General features: G+C 47.8%; 1 protein-coding gene across 1 annotated transcript in view; it reads right to left on the bottom strand.

Annotated features, from left to right (window-relative positions):
• AFDN (afadin, adherens junction formation factor) overlaps positions 1-27,121 on the bottom strand; it is a gene marked incomplete at both ends in the record, with an annotated part of 117,438 nt that overhangs the window by 72,794 nt on the left and 17,523 nt on the right. Inside the window, 3 exons of the mRNA XM_080700040.1 lie at positions 1,732-1,895; positions 3,855-3,963; positions 9,552-9,751. Coding sequence (XP_080556166.1) covers positions 1,732-1,895; positions 3,855-3,963; positions 9,552-9,751 — 473 coding nt within the window. The remainder of the gene's footprint in view (positions 1-1,731; positions 1,896-3,854; positions 3,964-9,551; positions 9,752-27,121) is intronic.

Below are 27,121 nucleotides of genomic sequence, written 5' to 3'. Positions count from 1 at the left end.
GTTTTTATATGTAAGCAATTATCTATGGAAATATTTTCTTTTGTATAACTATATTAAATACCACCTACATATTACTATGCCTGAGTGATTATACACACATCACTGCTTGATAGATTAATATCTCACTTGGTTTTGATAGTCAAAAATAGGCTCAAATTCATTTTTAAGTTAACATTATACACGGACAAATGGTCATATCTTAGATGAATGGAGAAAACTTCAAATCATTTCTAAAACTGGAGAATAAAAACCCTTACAGGGCCACTGTGTCAGAGAATATAGTTAATGAACACAAAGAAAGATGCTGTCTTATTAATGATAAAATAAACTCAATTTGTGGAGAACATTAAATACCACAGAGGTAATAAACTGTCCCATAACATGCAAGATGGAAGAGTGGAAAGAAACGTGAAATCTCGTAGTTGGTTTGAGACGAAGGGGGTGGCCTACCTACCATCCAGAGTACAGAAAGCATCCAGGCATGTCCACCTAGCCGCTGTTTTGCAATACCGCTCAAGAAAACAATCAGGTGGGCTCCCACCAAAGGCATTCACTGGGTCATTATTTATAAATGGAGGGAGGAGTGCTGGGCATGGTGGTGCATGCCTGTAATCCCAGTACTTGGGAGGCTAAAACAGGAGGATTATATAGGTTCAAAGCCAGCCTCAGCTACTTAGTGAGGCTCTCGGCAACCTAGTGAGACCCTATTTCCAAATAAAATATAAAACTAGGTCTAGGAGTGGAGCCCGGAGGTAGAAAGCCCCTGGGTTCCACCCCCAGTACCATAAAAAAAAAAAAAAAAAAAAAAAAAAAAAAACGCGGAGGGAAGGGAGGAGGAGATATAAACCACCCACAAGTGCACCAAAAAGAAACCATGCACATAAGTTGTGGAAGAGCTGAATGACAGAATACCATACAATCTTCTATGACTTTGTTTACATTTATCTTACCCAGAATATATTAGGTAAAAATTTTCATTTGAAAAGGCTATGATTTTGTTTAAAAGCTCTCTAAGTACATTAAGTCTATACATTTGTATAGATAAAACGAACAAGATTACAGTTCTTTTGGGGTTCATACAACAGGCGAATTCTTTACCCTTTTTGGATAACTAACTATTCCAACAAAAACTGCGAAATACTCAATACCAGTGTTAATAGAAAGCTAAGAATGAGTGCATCGTAGCCAAAGGAGAACTGCAGAGTGAACTAGAAACTGCAAAGTCCACGTAACTCTGGGTTCCCCGATATCTCTCTCCCCTGTAAAGCAAAGAGCGATTTTGCTTAATCCCTAGCAGTTCTGAGCTCAGAAGCTTAGAAACACTTTGGGCTCAGTGCGCTTCAGCCTTGAGGGAAACCTGCTTTGCTTTCTGGTCTTGCCAACCTCTTCTAGCTTGGGGCCAAAGCCACAGAGCTGAGCAGAAAGGAGCAGCTGAAGACAGAGACCACCGGCCAGTGTCCACTCAGGAAAGAGCACGCGGACAGCTGTGCCTAGGACTACCGGGGACGGAGCAGCATTCCCATACGCAGGAGACGCGCACTGTCAGCATCGGGCCTCACGTACATGAGACCCTCCGGTTTCCCTCAGTGTAGGAGGACCACAGGCTTACAACAAACTTGTTGGACAGTATCTGCGTTTTTCATTATTTACCTGGGAAGTTAACAAGTTTGCTACATTAAAACACCCAGCTGGTTGTAAGACACAGCAGGAATACTTCCCCGACTAACTTACCTGTCATCTCCTTGAGAAGGCCTGTCTTCTTTATCAGATGCCTGTCTCAATGCCTCTTTCTCTTTCCTCTTTTTCTCCTTCTTTTCTTTCTTTGAGAGAGTCCGCTTGAAGTTCTGGATGACTCCCTCTTTTTCCTGCTTTTCAGGTCCATTACTTTGAGCCTTCTGAGAAAAGTAACAATGTCACCTGGCAGGCCCTCCCCAGAAGTTCTGTGCAGTTCCCTATAGCTTGTCTGCTTTGGCTTGACAAGTCACTCCCAAAGCACAGCTAGAGGCGGGGGGTCTGGTTGGTGGGATGCTAGAGGCGGGGGGTCTGGTTGGTGGGATGCTAGAGGCGGGGGGTCTGGTTGGTGGGATGCTAGAGGCGGGGGGTCTGGTTGGTGGGATGTTAGAGGCAGCGGGGTCTGGTTGGTGGGATGCTAGAGGCACGGGGGGGGTCTGGTTGGTGGGATGCTAGAGGCGGGGGGTCTGGTTGGTGGATTACTAGAGGCAGTGGGGTCTGGTTGGTGGGATGCTAGAGGCGGGGGGTCTGGTTGGTGGGATGTTAGAGGCACAGGGGCAGTCTGGAGCGGTGCTCTTTACCCTGACTGGGCTTGGAGCTGCGTGAGCACTGCAGAAGCCACACACATGATCTCTGCATTTCACCCTATACAAAGTTAACCTCCATCTAAAACTGAACAAGCAAGCAGACATTCAAAAGCCTAAAACCAGTACGGAATCCAGGGTGGAAATCATGAAATCTCATTCTCAATAACAAAAATTCCCAATCAGTTACTATAAAATAACATGAGTAAAAGGAACCCAAAGAAAATATGGAAATAAGGGGTCTAATCATCACCTACCTAATAGATGTTTTTAACTTCAAAGGAAGGGGCCACAATAAGTTGTCTTTTGGATGCAGAAAACAAGGTTTCTGCAAAAGTGGCTGCCTTCTCTTCCAGATCTTGCTTACAGACTTGCTTACTTTTAATTTACATTTCAACAGACTTACACAGCCTACCATCACAGGACAGAGCCACACTGTTTATATGTAGAAATTTAACAGGTAAAGAATTAAGAAAAATTAGAAGATGGTGAAGCAGCTTCACCCCTGGTACCAATGGTGGTAAATGCCTGTAATCCCGGAAGTGCTTGGGAGGCTGAGACAGGAGAACTGCAGGTTTGAGGCCAGCCTCAGCAACTTAGCCAGACCCTCAGAAACTTAGTGAGAGCCTGTTTCAAACTACAAAAGGGCTGGAGGTGTAGCCTAGAGGTAGAATGCCCTGGGTTCAATCTCCAGCACTACCAGAAAAAAGCCTTCAGTTTTAAGATGAGAAGAAAAGAATGTTGATGCCAGTGAGGACCTGTGGAACACCGCAAAACACACAGAACTGAAATTACGGTGCAAAAGTGAAATAAACCATGGACAGCAAGGAGACAGAAAGCCACTCTTACTACATCTGCACCTGCTGCGAATGCAGGTCACCGAGCACAGCCCTGAGGGCGAGGAGCCCAGTGCGCAGGAATCCAGGACTTGGCACACAAGCCTGGCACCACACAGGAGGAGGCTGTCTGCCCCTGTGAGTGAGTAACAGCCGTCTACTCGCAAATTAAACACAAGACTCTCTCAAGATATTCTTTACTTCTGCACTTGCTACTTAAGGTGACACCTGATATAACACAGAATTACCTATTTTCTAATCATATCAATATTCCCAGTTAGTAGCACAAGAATTTCCGGTGTCCACACCTGAGAAAGCCTTACAACCTTTCCAGCGCATCACCAGAGCCAGCACCGGAGCCTGCCCACAGTGCGCCTGACGCTGCACCCTGAGGCTCAGCTACAAAGGGCGCGGGGACCTGCGCCTCTAGCAGGGCACAACTCTGGCTTCAGAGCTCGGGAGAGAACTGCAGGCGATGACCTGGTCACTACCGGTCAGCCGCACGACTGTGCCTCTCTGAACGACGAGGAGCGGCGCCTGGGCCCTGGGCAAACAGAAGTGCACGGGCCAGCAGGCTCCTTGCACGGTGCTTTCTAGGAGGGCAAAGGAGTCAAGGAGGAGAGGCAGCAGGAGGAGGGCCGCTACCAAGCTTCGACCGCCTCCTTCCCGGCCACGGTCGGCTCAGGACCCCGAGGGCTCCCACCTTAGCAGGGATGGCATCGTTCTCGTTCTTGAGGACGAATCTGCCCTCCCGGTCATCCTTGTTCCAGTTCAACTGCACAACGAGAGGCTTCTCATCAATGTCCAATCTTCTTTCTTCTTCAAAACATGAAATTGAAAAAAAGAATAAGCTGTGGTTATTTCATGGCAATAGCACATAATTGGCCCTGTGATATATTTAACTTATCAAGTCCTTTGTTCCCACAAGTATCTATAGTTTTAATCAATCGGGCATTCTATATGTTCATTACCACGCAGCCAATAGCAGGTGCTGACCGGGCATTGCCCTTACGTAGGTCTAAGAGGGTAAAGTAAGGGGAATACACATTAACTAGAAAAAAAGCATACAAGATTTTATCCCTTATTTCTGTAGGTCAAACTATCTTATCTGCAGCTAGAAAACAAGGAAATTATTTTCTACGCAGAAGTTCCCCTGACTGTGAGGTTTTTCTGTCACATAAGTCATGTCTCATACCCCCCCAGGAAATGGCAAGACCCCACCCTGGGTCCTAGAAGTGAGCGCTGTGACTGCTCTCCCATCTGCGCATCTGACCCCTCTCCAAAACCGCCAACCTGACTCCACCCCCAAACCCCTTCCTCCAAAAGCCACCCCACTCTTTTTGGTAAAGCGCTGGGTTTGGTATACTGCTTCCCCCTTTCGCTGTTAGAAACCTCACAAGTCTCCAAGCGCACTTCTCAGGAGCAGAGCACCCCTGCCTGGCCACCGCCCAATAAAGACCTGCCAGGGAGGGCTGGAGGCTTCAGGGAGAAGCAGGCACGGGAGGGCAGATCTGGTGCCACCTGCTAGGCACCACTCCAGGAGGCAGAGAGGGCCAGCAGCCAGCAGCTGGCAGGGCCCGCCTCTGAGACCTTCCCTCTCCAGCCCAACAGCCGCTTTCAGTCACTGCTGGTGTGCAGACCACCGCAGATTGCAACAGGTCAGGTAACCTGCTCAATTTATGTTTCCCTTAAAGCCCGCAGAATGGCAGTTTTTTCCAGGAATGCCTACTTTGGAAACCCCCGGACAAAGCTTCCCCACAAGCTTACTCTCACTGGCAGGCTGCGGTGAAATGGTCCTGGCGAGCTCACCCCACTCCACCACCTGCCCGGCACAGCCCTGACTGTGCAGCACAGTGCCCAGAGAAGCTGAAGGGACCACGGAGGAGGGAATGAGGCTGAGGGCGGCCAGGGGCTGGAGACGACACAGGAGGACAGCGCGGCCGTGGAGAAGAAAGAGCTCATTCTGGGAGGACGGGAAGAGCCTGAGGAGCCAGCTCCAGGGCTGAGCTGAAGCTTCTTCCTGACCAGGCTGCAGAGTGACGGAGAGTGAAGGAAGAGCCAGAGGAAGTCTCTGCTTTGGAACTGGGGTATTCAACTACAACTGGGAGTAAGAGCAGACTTCATTCTGCAAACTAAGACCTCTACCAACATTTTTTCATTGTTGACTATGATACGTTTCCAGTTTTAAGTGCGGCTAAAGGGCCTTTTGCAGGTATGAAGAATCTGTGAATCGAAGGGACCTGCTATGCATAATACACTGACAAAAAAAACACAGTGAGGCACAACCAAGAGCGGCCACTCTGAGCTAGGGCATCCATGGGAGACCACCGAGAGTGTACACCGAGAGAGACCACCGAGAGTGTACACCGAGAGAGACCACCGAGAGTGTACACCGAGAGAGACCACCGAGAGTGTACACCGAGAGAGACCACCGAGAGTGTACACCGAGAGAGACCACCGAGAGTGTACACCGAGAGACCACCGAGAGTGTACACCAAGAGACCACCGAGAGAGACCACCGAGAGTGTACACCAAGAGAGACCACCGAGAGACCACCGAGAGTGTACACCGAGAGACCACCGAGAGTATACACCGAGAGACCACCGAGAGTGTACACCGAGAGAGACCACCGAGAGTGTACACCGAGAGACCACCGAGAGTGTACACCAAGAGACCACCGAGAGACCACCGAGAGTGTACACCGAGAGAGACCACCGAGAGACCACCGAGAGTGTACACCGAGAGAGACCACCGAGAGTGTACACCGAGAGACCACCGAGAGTGTACACCGAGAGACCACCAAGAGTGTACACCGAGAGAGACCACCGAGAGTGTACACCGAGAGAGACCACCGAGAGTGTACACCGAGAGACCACCGAGAGTGTACACCGAGAGACCACCGAGAGTGTACACCGAGAGAGACCACCGAGAGTGTACACCGAGAGACCACCGAGAGTGTACACTGAGAGACCACCGAGAGTGTACACCGAGAGAGACCACCGAGAGTGTACACCGAGAGACCACCGAGAGTGTACACCAAGAGACCACCGAGAGAGACCACCGAGAGTGTACACCGAGAGTGTACACCGAGAGAGACCACCGAGAGTGTACACCGAGAGACCACCGAGAGTGTACACCGAGAGAGACCACCGAGAGACCACCGAGAGTGTACACCGAGAGAGACCACTGAGAGTGTACACCGAGAAACCACCGAGAGTGTACACCAAGAGACCACCGAGAGAGACCACCGAGAGTGTACACCAAAGACTGAGAGTGTACAACAAGAGACCACCGAGAGTGTACACCAAGAGAGACCACCAAGAGTGTACACCAAGAGAGAGACCACCGAGAGTGTACACCAAGAGACCACCGAGAGTGTACATACACCAAGAGCGGCCACTCTGAGCTAGGGCATCCTGAGAGAAACGACCTAGAGTGTACACCAAGAGAGACCACCGAGAGTGTACACCAACAGCGCTCACTATGAGCTAGGGCGTCCATGAGAGACCACCGAGAGGGTACACCGAGAGCAGTCACTCTGGAATTAGGGCTTTCAGTGAGAGACCACCTTGAGTTTATAAGGAGGCCAGGGCTTCAAGCGAAGGATAGGTACCTGTTGTTCCTGAAAAGGTCAGAAAGACGCCGGGCGTGGTGGCGCACGCTTATAATCCCTGCGCTTTGGAGGCAGAGACAGGAGGATCGCGCAGGTTCGAAGCCAGCCGCGCGCGCTGGCTTAGGAGACCCTGTTTCCAAATAAAAATGTAAAAATAGGTCTGGGAGTGTAGCCCGGAGGTAGAAGGGCTTCCAGGAACCCCAGTACCGCCAAAAAAAAAAGGGTCAGAAAGACAAGCAAGAGGAAAAGCATACCCCAGAGCACAGGGGTGTTTTGTTCTAGCCTCAGAGAGGAGAGAGAACTATTCCATTCAATCGACACTTCCAATGCTATGCCTGAAACTGATTACCATAAATGTGCAGAGCATCCCCACCAGAGGATGACATCTCCATGACTGGTGGTACTACTAGTGTTGGCAAAGATACCCTAGTGGTCATATCGGGATGTGCTACAAGGCTGCTAGTTAAAAAGGAAGCCACTGGGGGTTTATTATGTGAGGAAAGCAAGCGTGAACAGGAAGGGTTCTAGACACAGACTTTAAGAGGCTCTCAGTAGGGCCGGGCGTGGTGGGCACACTTGTGATCCCCGCGCTTGGGAGGCAGAGACAGGAGGATCGCGCAGGTTTGAAGCCAGCCTCGTGCGCTGGCTTAGGAGACCCTGTTTCCAAATAAAAATGTAAAAATAGGTCTGGGAGTGTAGCCCGGAGGTAGAGGGCTTCCAGGAACCTCATTACCACCAAAAAAAAAAAAAAAAAGAGGCTCTCAGTAGATATGCACACGTTATACAGGAATGACACAATTCTAATTATGGTCTTATCAACTGAAATATGAGAAATGAAAACAGCTTCACAAACCAAGACTAGAATGGATCCATCTGAATTCCTGCCATAAGCCACAATGACCAAGGTGTTCCTGTTACACAATGTATACTACATTAAAATCCTAGTAGGTATCATCGTGTAACTTTTAGCAAACTAAACATAAAAGTAAGACAAAACGAAAGCAGGCTACACTTAAAGCACACTGAGGAATCGCTGAATGTAGGCTGAAGGTGCCCTGGGCCCTTGGCAACTTTGCACACCAAAGAGGCGTTCTGCCTTGGTGGCTTCACACGTGCTTTAAGCAGCATGATCTCGTAGGCTTCCATTTGAGTGCACATGATGAAGCCTGAGTTTTATGGAAAGGGTAAAGGAGGAGTTTCCCTGGGGTGAGCACCAGCTCCGGCCCATGGGCACTGGCAGGCGGAGCCGTCAAGGCGCTCAGTGACGGGGCGCACGGTGCTCCTGCAGGTTCACAGGAGTCCCGCAGCACCCTGTCAGCACCCCTGGCACCTCCATAAAGGAGAACTCTAAAATCCAACATGGACAAGAAGTGCGGAGGCCCAGAAAGCACACCTCCCCCATCAGCAGCAGCGATCAGGAATAAAAGGAAAAACCATTTGCCTTTCATCTAGTGTTTGCTACCTTTCCAAACATCTATCAAATTGTTAGTCGTTGAGGATTTATTGTGTGCACCTAACTACTTAATAAACCGGATTATGACTTCCTTCGGCCTAGTGATGCCATTTAAAATTGCCGAGACTCCCAGGACTGAAGAAGCCTGAAAGGGCTGAGGACTGCGTGCTTGCCCGCCCCAGCCACAGACGGGCCCCGCGGGCCCCAGGGCCAGGGTGCAGGAGAAGCGGCGCAGAACCCTCACCAGGCAGCACGTCACATTCTTACTCCTAACAAGTGGCCTACGTCTGCTTACATTAAAAACAGTTCTGGATAAGGAAGTTTAAAGGAAAAGAGGTTCTTTAAAAGAAAAATCATCCCACTTTTACATCTCAAGTTCCAATTCACTGGGGAGGGGTCAACTAGCAGAAAGTATAACTGACTCACAAGACTCTGAGATCAGAGGAAACCAGCCTAAGAAAACCACCCTGGATGGTGAATTGGAACTGCGTCCCGCACGGGACCCTCCGTGCCTTTAAGAGTGAAGAACCAGCACAGCCTGCCCGGCACACCAGTGAGGACAGTCCCTGTCACCCAACACATGCACACGGCACCAGCCTTCGGTCTCATTGCAGATACACGAAGCTGCGGAACACTGGAAGGCAAGAAGAACCACGTCTGACACCATCTGTGTGTGACTGTGCCGAGCAGTCCTGCACTGCTGCACTGCCCGGGACCCATACTCTTCTCCACAGATCACTCGGCATTCCCAGAGCATCTATAAAATTTATAAATTTTTACATTTCTGATCATTCCAGTTTGAGTTATCATTTGATAGAGATAGTATGAGTAAATTCCAAAAATTCCCAACGTTAAGGAGAAATTACTAAATACATCTATAGGGGGATATTAGTCAAGCTGTCCTAATCCCAAAGAATAATGAAAATGCAGTCTTTTGGAATCAAAAATAAGACATCAAGACGGATGCCTCATACAATATTTACTAAACTGCAACTAGTCATAATATTACAACCTATACATATGATCTTCCTCCAGAAGCAGGCAGCATACTCTGGTCATCAATATATGTGACACCCAGAAATAATGGACAACTTTAATTAATGTCATGCTACTTATTTAGGAGAAATAAGCAAATGTAAAACTAATCTATTCATCCCAACTTCCAAGAGCACATGTGCTAGGAACTGAACACTTCCCAGACACACCAGTTCTCACAAGAACACTTCCCAGCCACGCGAACAAGATGGAGACCGCAGTGGCGGGAGAGGACAGGGCGGCCCCGCAGGCCGTCTCCTCCAGCCAAGAGCCCTCCCTCTGGCGGGCCCTCGGCACACTGACCTCCGCTGACGTGCACCTCATAGAGTGAGTACTTGGGGGAAGACAGCATGCGCATGTCAGGGCGGAACTTCTCGGCCAGAGTCTCAATCACGTCTTGAGTAGTGGCGGTGCTAGAGACCCGGATACATTTTGTTGCGAAGTTTCCAGCAGCTTTATCTTGAAAATAAAATCTCATCACTCCATGGAACTCCAGATCCTAAAAGAAAACAGAATGTACACATTGAGAACAATACTTTGAAGCGATTCACTTTTGAAAATCATAATAAATGAAAAAGATTATTCATCACTTTTTTTTTTTTTTTTTTTTTTGGTGGTACTGGGGGTGGAACCCAGGGGCTTTCTACCTCTGGGCTATACTCTCAGACCTATTTTTTATTTTATTTGGAAACAGGGTCTCACTAAGTTGCTGAGAGCCTCACTCAGTAGCTGAGGCTGGCTTCGAACCTGTGCGATCCTCCTGTCTCAGCCTCCCAAGCACAGGGATTACAAGCGTGCGCCACCACGCCCGGCCTATTCATCACTTTTTAAAAATGCCTCTTTTCGTAAACATCTGAGACAGAAACTAAGGTTTCTGGTCTTCAAGTTTAACCATGTGAATCTGGACAAGCGGCCGACCGCTCTCTGCTGGGGTATCTGAAGGTACAAAGAGCATTGCGGACCAGCTGGTGTGGACGACAGCCGGCATTTCCTGAGCCCTCAGCAGTGCCGGCCAGGCACCTCGCCGCGCATCCCTCGCCTCTGTCTTTAACCAGAGGTGAACAGACACTCTGCCTAAGCCCACGGCAGTCATCCACTGCCTGCTGCAGCAGGTGGGCTGCAGACCAGCTTCCACCCAGAGCCCATGCCTGCACTGCTCCTACGCCGTCCAGCTCGGCACTGCTTCAGCCTCAGGGGACAAACTTTCTTGAAAGCAAGGGGGAGATCTTAGCCCCAATCTCAGCACAAATGTAGCTGTGGAGAAATTCTTAGCCTTTTATAGAATACAACTGTAACTAATTTTTCATATGAATTACTTTACCTTAAAACAACAACCAATTTAGACATGGTCTCAAAGGAAAAGCCAAGGCAGAACGCCAGTCAAGGTGCTCACGCGCTTCTCCTACCGCAAGCAAGCTGCCGTGCAGCCTGGATCCCCGCCTCGTCCTTCCCGAGCAGAGAACAAGCATGACCCCTGGCAAAACCCCAGAGTGTTCCTAATGCCAGGTCACTCCACCATCTCCCGCACGTTTAGATGTTTGTTTGTGCCAACGGGCATCATCCTTGATTTTTTTTCTCTCATCCACCACATCTAATTCATCAAGAACCATCAGAATCTAACCAAAAACTTAAACACACCCTACAGAGAGCACGTCGCTCCTTGACTTTCCACTTTGTGGGCGTTTCCCTTCTCTCAGAGGTCCAATTCTTCCTCAGTGCCCACAGCCCTCACATCTGGGCCTCTTCTTCCCAACCCACTGTCCTGTCCTCACTCATCATCAGGAGCTAAGAAAGACTGAGCTGCGTAAAAGCAGGACTATGAGAACTGGGCTAGCCGCTGCGAAGGACCCGAGGCTCTCCCTGCAGAGGCTCTCTGGCCTCGCTCACTGGCCGGCCGCACAGAGCACCGGGGTAGGAGGGGTGCAGGAGCACGTTGGCCAGAGCAGCACTGAGGGCGCTCAAAGGCGGGCCTGCTGCCTTGGGGACGGGCCAGCAGGGTACGCGTGCATGGGGGAGCGCTGCTCTGCTCTCTCAGAAGTGCTACCCACCGCCCTGGGTCTGGGCTGGGTCGGGAAAAACTAAAGCTAAGCTGACGCCCCTTCCAAACCTCCCCACGCGGGCCTGACAACCTGGGCCACTTGCTTAGGAGTGCACGTGGAAAGGCCGGGCCGGCACTGTGGGCAGAGTGGTGTGGGCAACACCTGTGGGTGCCGGCACCCTGCCACGCTCCCTCCCGCTGTGACCCGCCTTCAGGGTCCCTCCACCGAGACCCACCGAGCACCTTGCACTTCAGACTCCTCTGGGGACACTCTAAAGAGCAAACATTACAGCTGGCACACACCTGCCATCCCAGGACTTGGGAGGCTGAGACAGGCGGTCTCAGGTTCACCACCAGCTCTGCTGCGACTTACTGAGACTGTTTCAAAATAAAGAATAATAGAGGGCTGGGGTGTAGGTCAGAGGTAGAATGCCCCCGGGTTCAACCCCCAGTACCAAAAAAAAAAAAAAAGCATTAGTAAAAAAAATGTAGTTATATAAATTTAAGTCAAAGTTTTTACTTTCATCCCGAAATTCTGAGACTGTCCCCTCTACCACCTTGAAAGCATCTTTGTCTCACCCCAAACAGCCTCAAATACTAACTGGCTGCAGCACTCTGACCCTTCGCAGGCGCCCTGGCGGAAGTTACACCAGCCGCAGGGCACGTGGTCCTGCTGCAAGCAAGCCATCCACATCATCTGCAACAGGAAGTCTAGCTATACCTAAGGATCTCAGAAAAGCAGTCCTCTGAGAGTTATCCATAAGCAACCTCAAATGACAAGCAGATACATCACCTGCGGCTGGCGAGGGTGGAAGGAGCGCCCTCTCGTCACCAGAGAATCAAGGAGGAATGCACGGCAGCACGCACAGGAAGGTACGGGATGCACGTCCCTGCCCTGGGGACGCGTCTCACCCCCAGACACTCCCTCCTAGCCACAGAGACAAGGGGAGACAGAGTGGAAAGCTGCCCTGCAGACCAGCTGGGCCTCTAACCTTACAGACGCCAAGAGCCACGCCAGGGGCAGCAGCGAGCCTCGCCCACTGCAGCTCACCAGCCAGGGAGCTGCCTAAGGTCCCGCCAGGGGGCTTCACTGGACCTGTAAGTGCTGCTCACTACCTAGTCCCACGTGGTAAGGGAGTTAACTACGTCCACCTATGACCAGAACATCCCCTTGAGAAATCAATAGATTAATATTCTGTCCAATAATTCAGGCCAATCATAAGTTTGGCCAGTGATTTAAATCCACAGAATCTTAACAAACCTGAGAAAACTGAATTGGGAGGATCATCACCAAATCATCAACTAGTTACTAAGAATTCTGCATTTAATCCCCCAGAGTTCGTACGGCCACCATCATCGCTAAAGGCAGGGGCTGAGGGGCTAATGAAGCACCCTGGCCACAGAAGCTTGCTGGGGCGGGGCGAAGCCGGCCAGCGTGGGCTGCCTGGGCCTGAACTCCGACACCCGAGATCTGGGGTCTCTGCTCGCGTAGGCACCGTGCCTTCTACAACCCATGAGACTGTTTTTCTTTAACCTTACATCAGGTACTGAAGGGCAAGGAGGAACAAGTGAGTGAGAGCGGCCAGAGGCCTAACCCGAAATCCACACCAGGGGTCAACTCTGGACCACACACGAGTGACTGGTCTTTATATGCAAATGCCATTAAATCTTTTCTGGCTAAAATAAAGGCACATGCCCTAGCACCTGTGCAGTGTGAGCAGCCACCGTACTTCCAACATCTCGATGCATACTCACCAAGTCTGAGAGAGACCAAGTTCACATGAACATGGAGGTGTGGGGGTGGGGAATAGCTTTCAGGCAAAGAGAAAAAGGTTTCTGTACTATGATGATGATGGTGATGATGATAGGGCTTATCTTTCAGGTACAGAGGAAAAAGGTTTCTGTACTAAAAATAATGATGATGATGATGATGATGGGGGGGGCGTGCATACAGAGCACATCTATCTATAAACCTTTGACAAAATTCCTACAGGACCCAAACACCTAAACATTATAAATAAAAACCAGAAAATACAACCTGCAACCAACAAGCAAACCTATTTTTACATGCCTCAGTTATAAATGTCACCATTACCTACCCACTAACTGCTCATAGCAGCAAAATACACACAAGCCAGCCACAACCCTGTCAACTTCTCAATCAAGTTCTACTACCGCTTTGCTCCTAGACTTCACTGGGATTGGAACCCTCAAGCCCCAGTCAGCAAAGCGAAGGGGCTCAACACGCAGACATTTCCCCACTGTGTCTGGAACCTGCTGTATTTGAATAACCGACCACACACACATTCAGGGCTCTGAGAGCTGGTCAGGCAGTGACCGCTTTACGGCTACAGGCTGTGGACCAGCTACTGCACTTGGGATCACAGGCGATGCTGACCTCCAGGGGTCCTCTGCGCCACATGCCCACTCCTACACGACACTGCAACGTCCTCGGAGCTCACAGCACACGAGGCAGCCATGTTAGAGGGTCTGGGCTGCCTGAGGGCCCCCGGAGGCACGGCACGGATGGCGTTTCTGGGGCAGCGTGCAGCAGCCTCCCCTCTCTTCCCCCTGCCACTGTGAGCTGCCACAGCTCTCAAGCCTCCCTCTCCTGTGCTTCCCGCGGCCATGCCGAGCTCGGCAGGCGTGACTCAGGCTGGCGTGGGCTGAAAGCTCCCAAGTCAGCACCTTCCTCTAAGTTGTGGCCACCAAGTATCACCAAGCACTTGGGCCACAGCAACGAGAGTGCTGCCTGAAACGGCACACACAACCCCGAGAGCAGGCCCACGGGCTCTAACCGACCTGGCCACAGACGCCCCAGAAGTCTGGTGAGGCCTAGACGCCTGTGCTTGGAATAAAAATGGTTAACTGCATAAATAAAATTAAGAGTATACTAAGACACAATTGTTACAATTTTTAAGGCTTGTGATGTAGGAAGGAAAGTGTTTATTACCATGCTGCATAAGATCTAGAATAGGTTCATTCAACTTTTACTTGGAAGTAGATACAAAGAAATCCCTAAGTGAAGAAAGTGGAAAGTTTACATAAACGTCAATAAAATGCATTTACTAAACATAAACGTTCAGAGACACTATAAATTCTATCCACTGAACTCAAGAACCCCCAAAACCGCAATGACGGGGAGGTTACAGACTGTGCATGCAGTACTCCTGGCACAGCTTGTTAGCCAGGAGGCACGCCTTAGACAAAGGCAAACTTCACTTCACGCAGTCTCCGGGGGCTTTAATTCACTCGCAGTCTTTAGGCCTACACTTACACAATGGCTGATCAAGGACCATCCTTCCCATTTGTCAGTGGGGTCACACAGACGACAGAAGCTTTCTACTAGAACAGGGCAGTCTGGGGAAGGAAGCAGAGCAAACACAGACTCGTGGAATTTTCATTTCAGTGATTCCTTTGTGTGCCCTAGGCTGCAAAATAAAATGCAGTTCTTTTCTTACTACGGTCACAGCTAGACTGATGTATACTGGGCAGGTTCTCAGCCTCAGTTTACTGACATCGGGGCTAGATAAGTCCTTGTCATGGGGCCCAGGCTATGCTCTGGGGGATTTAAGCACAGCTGGCCTCTACACATAGATGCCAGCAGCACCCCAACCCCATGGAAGGCAACCACAAACGTCTCCCAACATTTGCAGGTGGCGCCGGGGGGTGTGGCTGAGAGCCAGGGCTTCACATCAAGCCCAGTACCGCCTCAAAAGGACGCGGAGTCTAGCTCCCTCGGCGGCGCTCCCTGCGTCCTGATTCCAAACGCACCCGCCATTACACCCACTTCTCTTTTCAACACATTTGTGGTCTGTCCTCCTAGCCTGAAACAGTTCCCCAAACCGATCACCACTGCAGAGGGGTCTGATCAGCAGGGGGTAATTCTCCATGTGTGCCTGTGGGACAGGGGTCTTCTGGGGGCCACTGTGTAGTGCTGACTCACAAGAGGCGCCAGTAAAACTTACTCCTGAGTCATTTTCATGTTAATCTACCAAATAAAATTCCTCTGGTTTGGTGCTCAAGTGAGAAGAGCAGGCTTTGAATACAACTAACAAACTGGTTTCTAAGTCACTGAATTGTTTGGGAGAATGTGACTAAAGACTGTTGGATTTCTTGATAAAGCCTAAACACACTGTGGCTAATGTCCCTCCTTGATCTACAAACCTATGGGGAGGGGGCGTCCATCTCTAAACCTCTACTTAGTCATCCATGCTGGTTCTCATAAATGGGATCGCAGAGCCTTTTACATCCAACTACTCTTCTGTCTGACCATAATCACGGCAAACATTTTTTATTTAAAAATGCAAAGTTAAGCTTTTTACAATGTGAATATACATAATCAGGGTACATACTCCTTTTAAAACTTTGATTGTGTAATAAACATTTTCCTGGAAATTCACACTTAAAATTATACACTAAAGTATGTAAAAATAAAAATATATGCCATAATATATGAAAATAAATAGTTCTTTTTACCCAAACTTCCCTTGAATATAAAAGAAAATAAAAAAATTTGACTGATTAAACACAAAGACATTCAGATTCCTTTTTCACAAATCCGACAAATGTTTTCTGTGTTAACATTGTTCAGCATTTACCAACCTCAGCTGTCTCTTCTGAAAAGATTAAGATAGCTGGGTGCGGTGGCCACGCTTGTCATCCCAGCATTCGGGAGGCTGAGACCGGAGGATCGCGGTTCACGGACAGCCTCAGCTACTTACTGAGGCCCTCTGCAACTCAGTGAGACCCGGTTTCAAAATAAAGAATAAAAATTGGGCAAGGGGTGTAGCTCGGAGGTCAAATGCCCCTGGGTTCCATCTCCAGACCCGCAAGGAAAAAAAAAAAAAAAAGATTGCCGGGTGCACGCTTGTAATCTCAGCATTTGAGAGGCTAAGACAATAGGGTTGCAGTTCGCGAACAGCCTCAGTTACTTAGTGAGGCCTTTTGCAACTTAGTGAGAGCCTGTTTCAAAATAAAGAATAAAAAATAGGGCAAGGGGTGTAGCTCGGAGGTCAAATGCCCCTGGGTTCCATCCCCAGACACACACACACACACACACACACACACACACACACACACATACACACACACACACCCCAAACAAAAAAACATTAAGATACCACACCCTCTCTAGCTGGCCGTGGTAGCACATGCTTGTAATCCCAGCTCTTGGGAGGCTGAGACAGGAGGATCACATGGGTTCGAAGTCAGCTTCAGCTACTGAGTGAGGCTCTCAGCAACTTAGTGAGACCCTGTTTCCAAATAAAATATATATAAAAAATAGGTCTGGAAGTATAGCCCAGAGGTAGAAAGCCCCTGGATTCCACCCTCAGTACCACAAAAAAAAAAAAAAAAAAAAAAAAAGCCGCACCCTGTCCCCAGCTCCTGAGGCTCCAAGGCCTAGCAGGACACGCAGCAGGACATCTTTATCAGCACCCCTATTTCTGTTCAGAGAGGCGCCCAGTGACCCAGAGTCCTTACAACAAAAGTAACAGCAGTGATTCATCCGATTTCTAGCCAAATGCTATACTAAAGTAGAGATAAGTCCACACACATGTAATTACCAACGTGGTGTTACCAAGAATATATACACATGAATGATGAACCGTATGTATACTATGATTACTACTTTTCAGAAGAGTAAAGAAGCACCCCAAGTTAGTACCGTGGAAGGGACTTGTAAGATCAAAGTTTATGGTAGAAGTCAACCCTGAAAGTTTTGCACTGTCCACTCGAATTCCAGGAAGGCCTCGGACAGGAATTTAAGCAGAACAGAACGTGCTTGGGTTTGGATATAGAATGTCCCCTGGAAAATCTCATGCACTGGCAATGCAAAACTGTTCAGAGATTAAATGACCGAATCATGAGGGTTCTAATCTCACCTGTGGAGAAGTCCATTGATTAAATAAGTTGAATAGATTTACTGGGGCCAATGCAGGCAGGTGGAGCGTCACTGCAGGTAGGTCACTGGGGCCCTGGTCTTGGGGGTAAAATACGCCTGCAGGTACGTGCGCGTGTGTGCGTGCGTCTGTCTCTCCTGACTACAGCGCCCTTACACACTCCATCAGTGCTGCTGCCCGCCTACGCTTCAGAACCAGCCCTACGGACTGAAGCTTGAAAGAGATGACCCCATAAGCCTTTCTTCCTCTTAAGTTCTTCTTGCCAGGTACTTTGGTCACAGCACCTGGAAGGCTAACTACACTAGTGCTGACCCTTGTCTAATTATGAAGGTCACTATTTGCTGTGGCTTGGTAATTAACTGGATCTCGAATTCTATATGCTAATACCATCTCTGAGAAAAGTGAACTATAATTGTAAAACTTCCTAGTGTCTAGAATAAAGTGTGAACTGGGCTGTTGTAGCTCTCAAAATCAATAAATGCTAGCTCGCAGAAACCTTTTTCAATTAAGTAAGAAAGTTTATTGGACCTGATTAAACTTCAAAAATAAGTTTAATTCACAAGGATTTAACTATTGATTACTAGAGCAGAACTGGATCCTGGAACTCACATTGGTTTTCTCTAGGTAATGTGACCAGACTTATCACCTGGCTCTGGAAGATCATATCTTTTGATGTATTATTTTAAGGAAGAAACTTTTTTTCAACATTCATTATTTAGTATTCCTGAAGTGGGAAATACCTGGGCTCATTTCACCAATTAGTCCATCAGTCCAATTAACTAGCTCACTGATCTTATACAAACCAATTCACATCTATGTCCATTTTCATGGCAGTACAAAAGTAATTTATGACCTCCATGTCACTTCAAATACCTAGGTCAACTAGGATAACTACTTAAAAACAAAACTACCCAACTGCACAATGTCAAGATAGAGAAAGAGCTATGAAGGGCATGGAAGTGCACAGGAAGTCAAGCTAGACTGAACATCAGTAGCAACCTGTTTCTAGAACATTTCTCTTGTGATACTCACAAAATCTTTTGTTTAAATTTAATTTGTAAATTTTAGAAAATACCAAAGTAAGAGATTGTGGGTTTTACCTCAAAATAAACAATTTAATGGTTTGTATTTCCTATGGGAAAAACAAAGGAGGAAGAAATACAGGGCAACTCAGGAAAAGAAGAGCGATCAGTATGTAAGAATATATAACTACAAAAGCAAATACATAAAGCCAGCCTACTAGAAGGTAGAAAAGTATAAGCTCTCACTTTACAAAAACCCTAGGTTTAAGCAAAAGAAAATTTCCAGAAACAGACCTTTAGAAGGTATCTCAAATCAGTGTCAAAAAAAGAGGCTTCAGAGCCAGGCATGGTGGCGCACGCTTGTCATCCCCGCGCTTGGGAGGCTGAGACAGGAGGATCGCACAGGTTCAAAGCCAGCCTCAGCTACTTAGTGAAGCTCCCCGCAACTTAGTGAGACCCTGTTTCCAAACAAAATATAAAATAGGTCTGGGAGGATAGCCCGGAGGTAGGGAAGCCTCTGGGTTCCACCCCAGGACCACAAAAAAAAAAGAAAAAAAAAAAGAGGCTTCACAGATGATGCCGTGACAGCCAGACGGACAGCAGAGATACAGCTGGATCCACACGCCATGCTGCACCTCGAAATAGGTTCCAAATGATTAAAAGGAGTAAAAAAGAAACTAAGAAATGATGTAGACCATGAAAACGTAGAAAAAAGAAAGTTCCTTACGGTGACTCAAACTCTAAAGCAACTGAAGAACCGTCCCTAAATCTACATAGAACACATCAGAAAACAAAACCAAAACCACACATAATAAGCACGGTACAAAAATATGTAGGAAAAAGCATTTCCAACTTGCCTCACAGAAAGAAGTGTAATGCCGCTAATATATAAAGGTTTCCTAAAATTTCAAGAAAAAGACTAACAACCCAACAGAAAAATAGACAAAACCCCCAAAACCTCAAGCAGTTCTCAATGGTAAATGTGCTCCTAAGTATACAAAAGGATGGACAATCTCAGCCAGAAAACGACTGCAAAATGGACAAGAAGAGGCCTCTCCTCAACAACCTGGCCAGCCGAGCACCCCACAGCAAAGGGCGATTTGATACTATTTAGCCAAAATCACATACATATATTCATTTAACACAGCAATTCTATGTTTGTGGGTTTACCCCAAAGACACATTAACAAAACCAGAAACATCTAATGAAAAGGTTATTCACTGTTACACTGTTAAGTCTGGACAGGACAGGACCCAGCCACTGGGCACAGGGTAAACACAGTCTGGTACATTCATGTGATAGGATGAAAGGCCGAGGCCTGGAGGGGCTCAGGAGAGGATGGGCTGTCTGGCAGAAGATGCAGTCAGAAGCTGGGTGTGGTGGTGCACACCTGTAATCCCAGAATTCGGGAGGCTGAGATCAGAGGATCGCGGTTCGTGGACAGCCTCAGCTATTTAGTGAGGCCCTCACAACTCAATGAGACCCGGTTTCAAAATAAAGAGTAAAAATTGGACAAGGGATGTAGCTCGGAGGTCAAAAGCCCCTGGGTTCCATCCCCAGACCCAAAAACAAACAAACAAAAAAAGATGCAGTCAGAGGGCGCCTGGACACTAGAGCGCCTTCTACAGGGAGGACAGGAAGAGACACAGCTTGCTTGGGGGTTTTGTTCTCTGTGTGTGTATGTGTGTGTTTGCACATGTGTGTTTCTTTGTGGTGCTAGAGACTGAACCCAGGGGCATTTTAACTCTGAACTTACTCCAGCCCCATTTTATCTTTTATTTGTTGATGAGAGCCATTGTAAATTGCTGAGGCTGGCTTCAAACCTGCGATCCTCCTGTCTCAGCCTCCCAAGTACTGGAATTACAAGTACTGCCAGCATAACCAGCTCCCTTTAAGTGACTTCTTTAGGTGGTTGAACCAAAATGCAACCCAAACCAGGCAAAACTCTTCTAAATATGCTTTATTACATAGTTTTAGCTTTGGAACTATGCAATTACTTTAAATGATACAAATTAATTTTTATTTAAAAAAATCATTGAAAATATTAAAGCAAACTGAAATGAAAAAGTGTATCTCAAATTGATCACATTACCCCATAGGGGGAAAATTCCCCAAGTGATTTTAGAGAATAGTTTTTTGTTTGTTTTTTGTTTTGTTTTATCTTGTAGTACTGAAGATTGAACCCTGGAGCATTCTACCTCTGAGTTACACCTCCAGCCCTGTTTCACTTTTTACCTTAAAACAGGGTGTCGCTGGGCATGATGGCGCACACTTGTAATCCCTGTGCTTGGGAGGTGGAGACAGGAGGACCACACAGGTTCAAAGCCAGCCTCGCTGGCTTAAGAGACCCTGTTTCCAAATAAAAAAGGTCTGGGAGTGTAGCCTGGAGGTGGAAGGTAAAAGAGTTCCATCCCCAGTATCACACACACAAAAAAAGGGTGTCAAAGCTGGGCGTGGTGAGGCACGCTTGCAATCCCAACGCTTGGGAGGCTGAGACGAAGCCAGCCTCAGCTACTTAGTGAGGCTCTCGGCAACTTAGTGAGACCCTGTTTCCAAATAAAGTATAAAATAGGTCTGGGAGTATAGCCCAGAGGTAGAAAAGCCCCTGGGTTCCACCCTCAGTACCACAAACAAACAAACAAACAAATAAATAAACAAACAGGGTGTCACAAAGTTGCAGAGGGCCTTGCTAAGTTGCTGAGACTGGCTGTGATCCTCCTGTCTCAGCCTCCCAAGTACTGGGATTACAAGCATAAGCCACCACACTTGGCTTAGAAAATAGTGTTTTGATTTTTACATTCCCAGTGGACTATTGAAAGGACAAATACCTACAAATAAATATTAATCCTCTTTCAGAAGTCCTAATCAAGTAGTGGAGTTGGCATTATTTTGAATAATATAAAAACTGTATTCAGAATAAGCCAGCAAGTAATTGTGTTAATATGGTGACAAGACATTTAAAAAATTTAAAAATAAAATACTCTAAAACCAAACTGAATTGGATTTTTCTATTCCCAGAGAGAGAGAAAAAAAGGCCTCAGAGCTCTTTCCCCTGGAAAGGCCATGCAGCTCTTAAGAGGCAGCCTGGGAAGAGAAGCAGGGTGGCACTAGACCCCGGTCCTCCCTCCCCTCTCCATGGAGGAAACCGGCATGCTGGCATAGTCCACCAGCCCCAGGTCCTAAACCACACGGGGCCAGCTCGGGACCTGTTGTCCCTCTGAAAAACAAGAAAGCTAGCCACTGGGACGACTGGAAGCCAGCAGGATTAGGACCGAACCGACTGCAACACAAGATAATGAGAAGGCACCACCAGTTCACAGCAGCGTCAGGGAAGGGTGGGGAGCCCGGAGCAAGGCCGCTGCTGCAGAAGCCAGGGCACCACTGCTCACTCTAAAGCAGCAACCTGAGAGTAATTCTGCCTGCCTGCAGCTGGCCTGAGGAGGGACTTCTGCTTCTATTTGCTTAAAGAATTCCAACCAATAAATGAAAAAGGAATGTTAGAATTTAAAAAACTGCCATGTTGTAAGCCCTAAGAGGAATGGGCACCGAGCTGACCCACAGCCCCACTCCATGAGGCAGATAAGGAGCCGGCGGCAGAGGCCGTCACGACTCGACTCACTGTGAGGCATCGCCAGATCCACAGCACTACTGACCCAGACCAGGCAGCAGGACCCGGAGACACCGAGGCAGACCCAAGGAGCCACCATGCCGGCACTCCTGAAGCACTCAAGACCGTCCAGAACAGGAAGCTCTATGGAAAACTAACCCAGGTCCTCAACAAGGACAGAGCATGAAACAAATGGTCTAGCTTAAAAGAGAACCAAGCTTGCGGACCTTGTCTGGATCCAACTTAAATGAACTACACACCGACATCGTTGAGAGGCGCAGGGGAACCCGCGTGTGGACCGGATGCTAAGCAAAGAGCAAGACTTCCAGCTGTCTTCATTAGTTACCGCATTGGGTTCAAGGTCCTGAGACGCACTGAGTAGGGAAAAGATGATATGATGGGTCTTGTGACTTGCTGAAATAGAGATCAGCTCAAAACAAAATAAGGGATTAAGAATGACAAGATTTTGAAAATTCTAAAGTCTGGGAATGAATGTCATTTGAAGATTTTCACATTCAAGCGACTTCACATTAAAGTATTCAGTACTTTCATATGAAAATAATTAAGTTATAGTTATAAATATCATTAAGTGCAAAATAAAATAAACCTATTTTCACCAAAACACATATGCACTCTAAAAACCTCAAGGTGTTTGAGTCCGTAAGCAGATAATGAATCACTTAACATCACAAGCTCCATGTGCTCTGCTCACAGCAGACAGGCAGCGGAGGTGTGCGGGAAAGCTGAGCTCTGGCGTGGCCAAGGCTGAGCTCGCTGACTCCAAGAGGCACCATCTGGATTCTCCCAAACCCACAGCTGCGGGGCTTTGTGGTTACTAAGTGATTTACAGTACAGAAAGCCTTCTCCCACAAATCAGGCACCTGCTGATCAAGGCCACTTCCGTCTGCAAATTCTAAAGTGCCCACACTTAACAAAGAACCAATATGAAAGGGGTGTGTGTGTGTGTGTGTGTGTGTGTGTGTGTGTGTGTGAGAGAGAGAGAGAGAGAGAGAGAGAGAGAGAGAGAAACGGCATTTGTAGCAAAACAAAATACAAAAGCAACAGATTACATATATAATAGGTTTGTATGTAGAAAATGAAAAATTGCCGGGTGTGGTGGCACACGCTTGTAATCCCCCCGCTTGGGAGGCGGAGACAGGAAAATCGTGCAGGTCTGAAGTCAGCCGCACTGGTTTAAGAGAGACCCTGTTTCCAAATATAAATATAAAATAGGTCTGGGAGTATAGCCCGGAGGTAGAAGGGTTTCCAGGAACCCCAGTACCACCAAAAAAAAAAAAAAAAGAAAGAAAGAAGGAAAGAAAGAAAGAAAATACTAAGCTTTGTGGAAAAAAACACACTCTGAGCATTTATAATCCTATTGTTGAAAGTCAATCTATAAGAGTTCAAATTGTTTTAATGGCTTAACTAAGTCTACCCAAATACACATCTACAAAATTATGAAATGTCTTCCATTTCAAAGAAAATAGTCATGCTCCTGAGCTCAGCTTTGGCTATTGCAATATCCAAAACAAAACTCAAGCAGAGAAAATGAGAGAACTTTTTTTTTTTTTTTTTTTTTTTTGGTGGTACTGGGGTTCCTGGATGCCCTTCTACCTCCGGGCTACACTCCCAGACCTATTTTATACCTTTTTATTTTTGGAAACAGGGTCTCTTAAGCCAGCACGGCTGGCTTCGAACCTGTGTGATCCTCCTGTCTCCGCCTCCCAAGCACAGGGATTACAAGTGTGTGCCACCATGCCCGGGCGAGAACTTGTTTTTATAACTACACTACTACTCTCCTTTATGCATACAAAATATTAAATGTTTCAAAATTTGAACGGCAAGGGTGATGAATCATACAAATATATACACAAACACTTGGGCTATCACTTACTTGTATTTACCTTATCGTTCACATCAAAGCAATGTAAATCCTCAAACCATGGCAACTTAATCGAAGACGCTTCCTACAATCAAGATGCTTCCATCTAAACCTTTTTGTATAACAGGTTTGGATTACAGCATCCAACCAATTGTGAGTAAGACAAAACCTTCAAGCCGATCTTCAAATCTCTCTTAAAGCTGGCAAATACATCTTAAAATTCAGGCAGTTTTCATTCCTCTCCTCCTTCCACATGCACATCTGATACAGAGGGGCACCTGGGGGCTGGGACACAAGGGAAGGGAACACCAAGAAACAAAGTATTGCTGTCTAGCTGGAATTTTACAAACTCCAAGTGTTCTGGGCGCAGCCTTTGCCTTCTCTCCCTGGATACTGGAGCAGCCCTTCTCTCCCTGGACACCTCGCAGTTCACTGCGAAGGCAGATCTGGTGCCAGCCAGTACCTCCTGCCCTTCCTGTCTCGCTGTCTGCATTACCGATGACTGCAGCAGTCTGGAATGTCACTTGGTACCAGGCATGAGACAAACAAAAAGGTAATAAGCTGCGTCAAGCGCCAGACACCGGAAAGGAGGCCAAGCTGCTGGGGATTCTCACGGCAGCCATTGAGCCAACAACACAGAACCACCAGAGGCAACGCGAGAGCAAAGGAGACACCTGGCGTCCGGGCGGAGTTCTCCTGACATAGCTAGGAAAGAGACCGGGTAGGAAAAGGCCCCACTCCGCACCAGGGGAGCCTCCCTAGAATGGCCGAGCAGCTCCTACCCTGGAGACTCCGGCACAGTTAAATGCAGGCTCCAGGCTAGTCTACCTAGTGTAGAACCCAAACAGGCAGATTCTAGAAGAGGCTTTCAGATAACGAATGCGTACACATTAGGCACGTATTCAAAGACAGGGACACAGAAATAAAAGGGTTGAGTTTCTGGACAAAAAAACCCTCAAAATCAGTGATTGTGTTTTTGTATACAAAGTTTTGCTATTCATAAAATCGCATTTAAGGACACTTTTAAATATATTACCATTTTTAATATAGCTGCATACAAAGTAAGAAGTTGCAACAAACGAGAATTTTTTCACTATAAGATCTGGAATGCAGCGTCAACCTAAACCATACACCAAACCTAAGCTTGTTGCTGGAGGCTGCCTCTTCCAACAACAGCATCAAATGATACACTGGCAGGCATAGGCTTCTGAATTTCCTTCCAGAGATAAACGGGAATGATGTTCTACTAGAATGAAAAAAAGCAAAAAAAAAAAAAAAAATGAAAGGAACGCGTCAGTGGAGCAAGCGCGGCGCTGATACAATGCAAATGACGAGCCCATCCCCAGGGTCTCCCTGGTGCCAATTATCTCCTCCAGTTTCCACAGCAGCCTTGTGAGCCAGGTATTATCACTGTGCCCGCCTTGCAGAAGAAACCGGCCGGAGTAAGATGAAGCAACTTGACCACGATCACAGCTAACCCCAGCGGGCGCGGATTCGTGCTCAGGCAAGCGTCCAACAAAAGCACAACTCCCCAGCTTCCCGCAATGAAAGCCTCAGCAGTCAGTAGCCGCTCCACTGCAGGGCAGGTAACACAAAACAGACCTTCTGCTCAATGCACAGCGGCCTGCAGAAAAGAGAGAGCAGCCCACGTAAGGAAAGAAGGGCTGGGGCGAGGCTCCTCTCCGAAGGTGGCACTCAGCGAGGAGCTGCCACGGGCAGGGGCAGTGGTTCCCTACCAGATCAGAGACCCCAGCTAGATTACCCAAGTACAAAAACGTAAACTTGAGGCTTTAAAACAGCATGGAATTCATTCAGCAAACGAGATGGAACAAAGTAAGAACAACACACAAGACCGATAAACCCACCACACTGAAGAGCCACAGAAAAACCATGAACGAACATACCTGCAAAATGCCAATGTACAAAAGATGAGTATTCAAAATATACAAAGAGTTCCTACAAAATCAGTTAGAAAAAGACAAGCACCTCACTGAAAAAATATGAACAAAATCTAAGAATGGGCGATTCAAAGTGAATCAGTCAATGACTATACAGCAAAGCGTGTGTACTCACTGAGATCAGTAAATAATGTTTTCCAACACAGAAAGGGAAATGAGCCCTCCCTTTCTCCTTTCCGGACCTAATTCACCCGGGGGGGGGGGGACGCACCCATAGCCACAAGGCACCCTTCCTGATTTGGGAATCAAGTGAAATGACACACTGGTGGAGATTCCTAGGTCACGGGAAGGCATGCGGTACATCCCTAAAGAAACAGGCGGTGAGCGTTACTAGAGACCCAAGGAAGGGAGCACTCAAGACAGCAGCCCCCAGTACAAGCCCCAGGGAGAACCACGCGTCCAAGGTCCAAGGGCGCCCAGCACAGTGACGAAGGGCAGACGCTCGGTCTCTCCAGTACTGACTCTCGAGGAATGGGAAGGAAAGAGACGGAGAGCCACCTGCAAGGGGGGGGGAAGCCAGCACCAACGGCCAGGTCAGAACTTGAAAGCCGAGGGTAAAACGCAGTTCACGAGGACACTCTGAAAACACACTAAATATTTTAAGCATCAAGCAATATGGTAATGACAGTCTGTAATACACACGTTAAAAGGTAACTGCCATTTAGTAGCCAAAGAGTGCTCAGAATAGTCATTAGACATTGTTATTTTTAGCCAGGTGCTGCAGGGCATGCCTGTGATCCCAGGACTTGGGAGTCTGAGGCAGGGGCTCAGTTTGGAGGCCAGTGCATGGTAATTTAATAAGACTCTGTTTCAAAAATAAATTAAAAAGGCGGAGCATGAATCTCAGGGGTAAAATGCCCCCCCCGCAGGGTTCAATACCTAGAACCACAAGGGGGGGGGAATACTTTTATTTCCAGCTCAATTATCATTAGCATCATCATATTCTATCTCTAGGCACTGAGACGAGAAAACGAACAAAACAGTCTCTGCCCTCAGGACACTTACAGTCTAGCAGGAGGACAGAAACACAAGGCCAAGGTGGACACAAAAGTCCCGGGGATGCTGAGGAATGGAAGGCACAAGAAAGAGCTAATGAGGGGATACGTGCCCAAAGCCTAATTGTAAGGGAAGAGCATCCCAAGGCAGGCGGATGCGCCTGGGCCGTCTGAGAGCGGCAAGCCAGGCACGGCGCTAGAGCAGGATGAGTGGGGAGAGACGGGAAGCCGACTGCCAGGGCAAAGGCCGCCCAGGGAAATGCCCCGCGACACAGGGGCACCACAGGACAAGACGAAGGGAAGAAGCGGGCGGCTCAGCCTCCGTCTCAGTAAGAAGAGTTAAGTTATAAAAGCACGCAGGGCTGGCAGCCCGTGGTGACAGATGAGACACCAGGTATGACAGAAGGGAAGAGCAAGGGTGAGCACTGGGCGGCAGCACGCGCACGCCCGTCTCCTTGCTGAGA

The sequence above is a fragment of the Muscardinus avellanarius genome, assembly GCF_963383645.1.
Source record: "Muscardinus avellanarius genome assembly, chromosome: 8".
In the NCBI taxonomy this organism is placed as follows: domain Eukaryota; kingdom Metazoa; phylum Chordata; class Mammalia; order Rodentia; family Gliridae; genus Muscardinus; species Muscardinus avellanarius.
The sequence above is the reverse complement of the archived record's forward strand: the minus strand, read 5'-3'. Positions and strand labels throughout refer to the sequence as shown.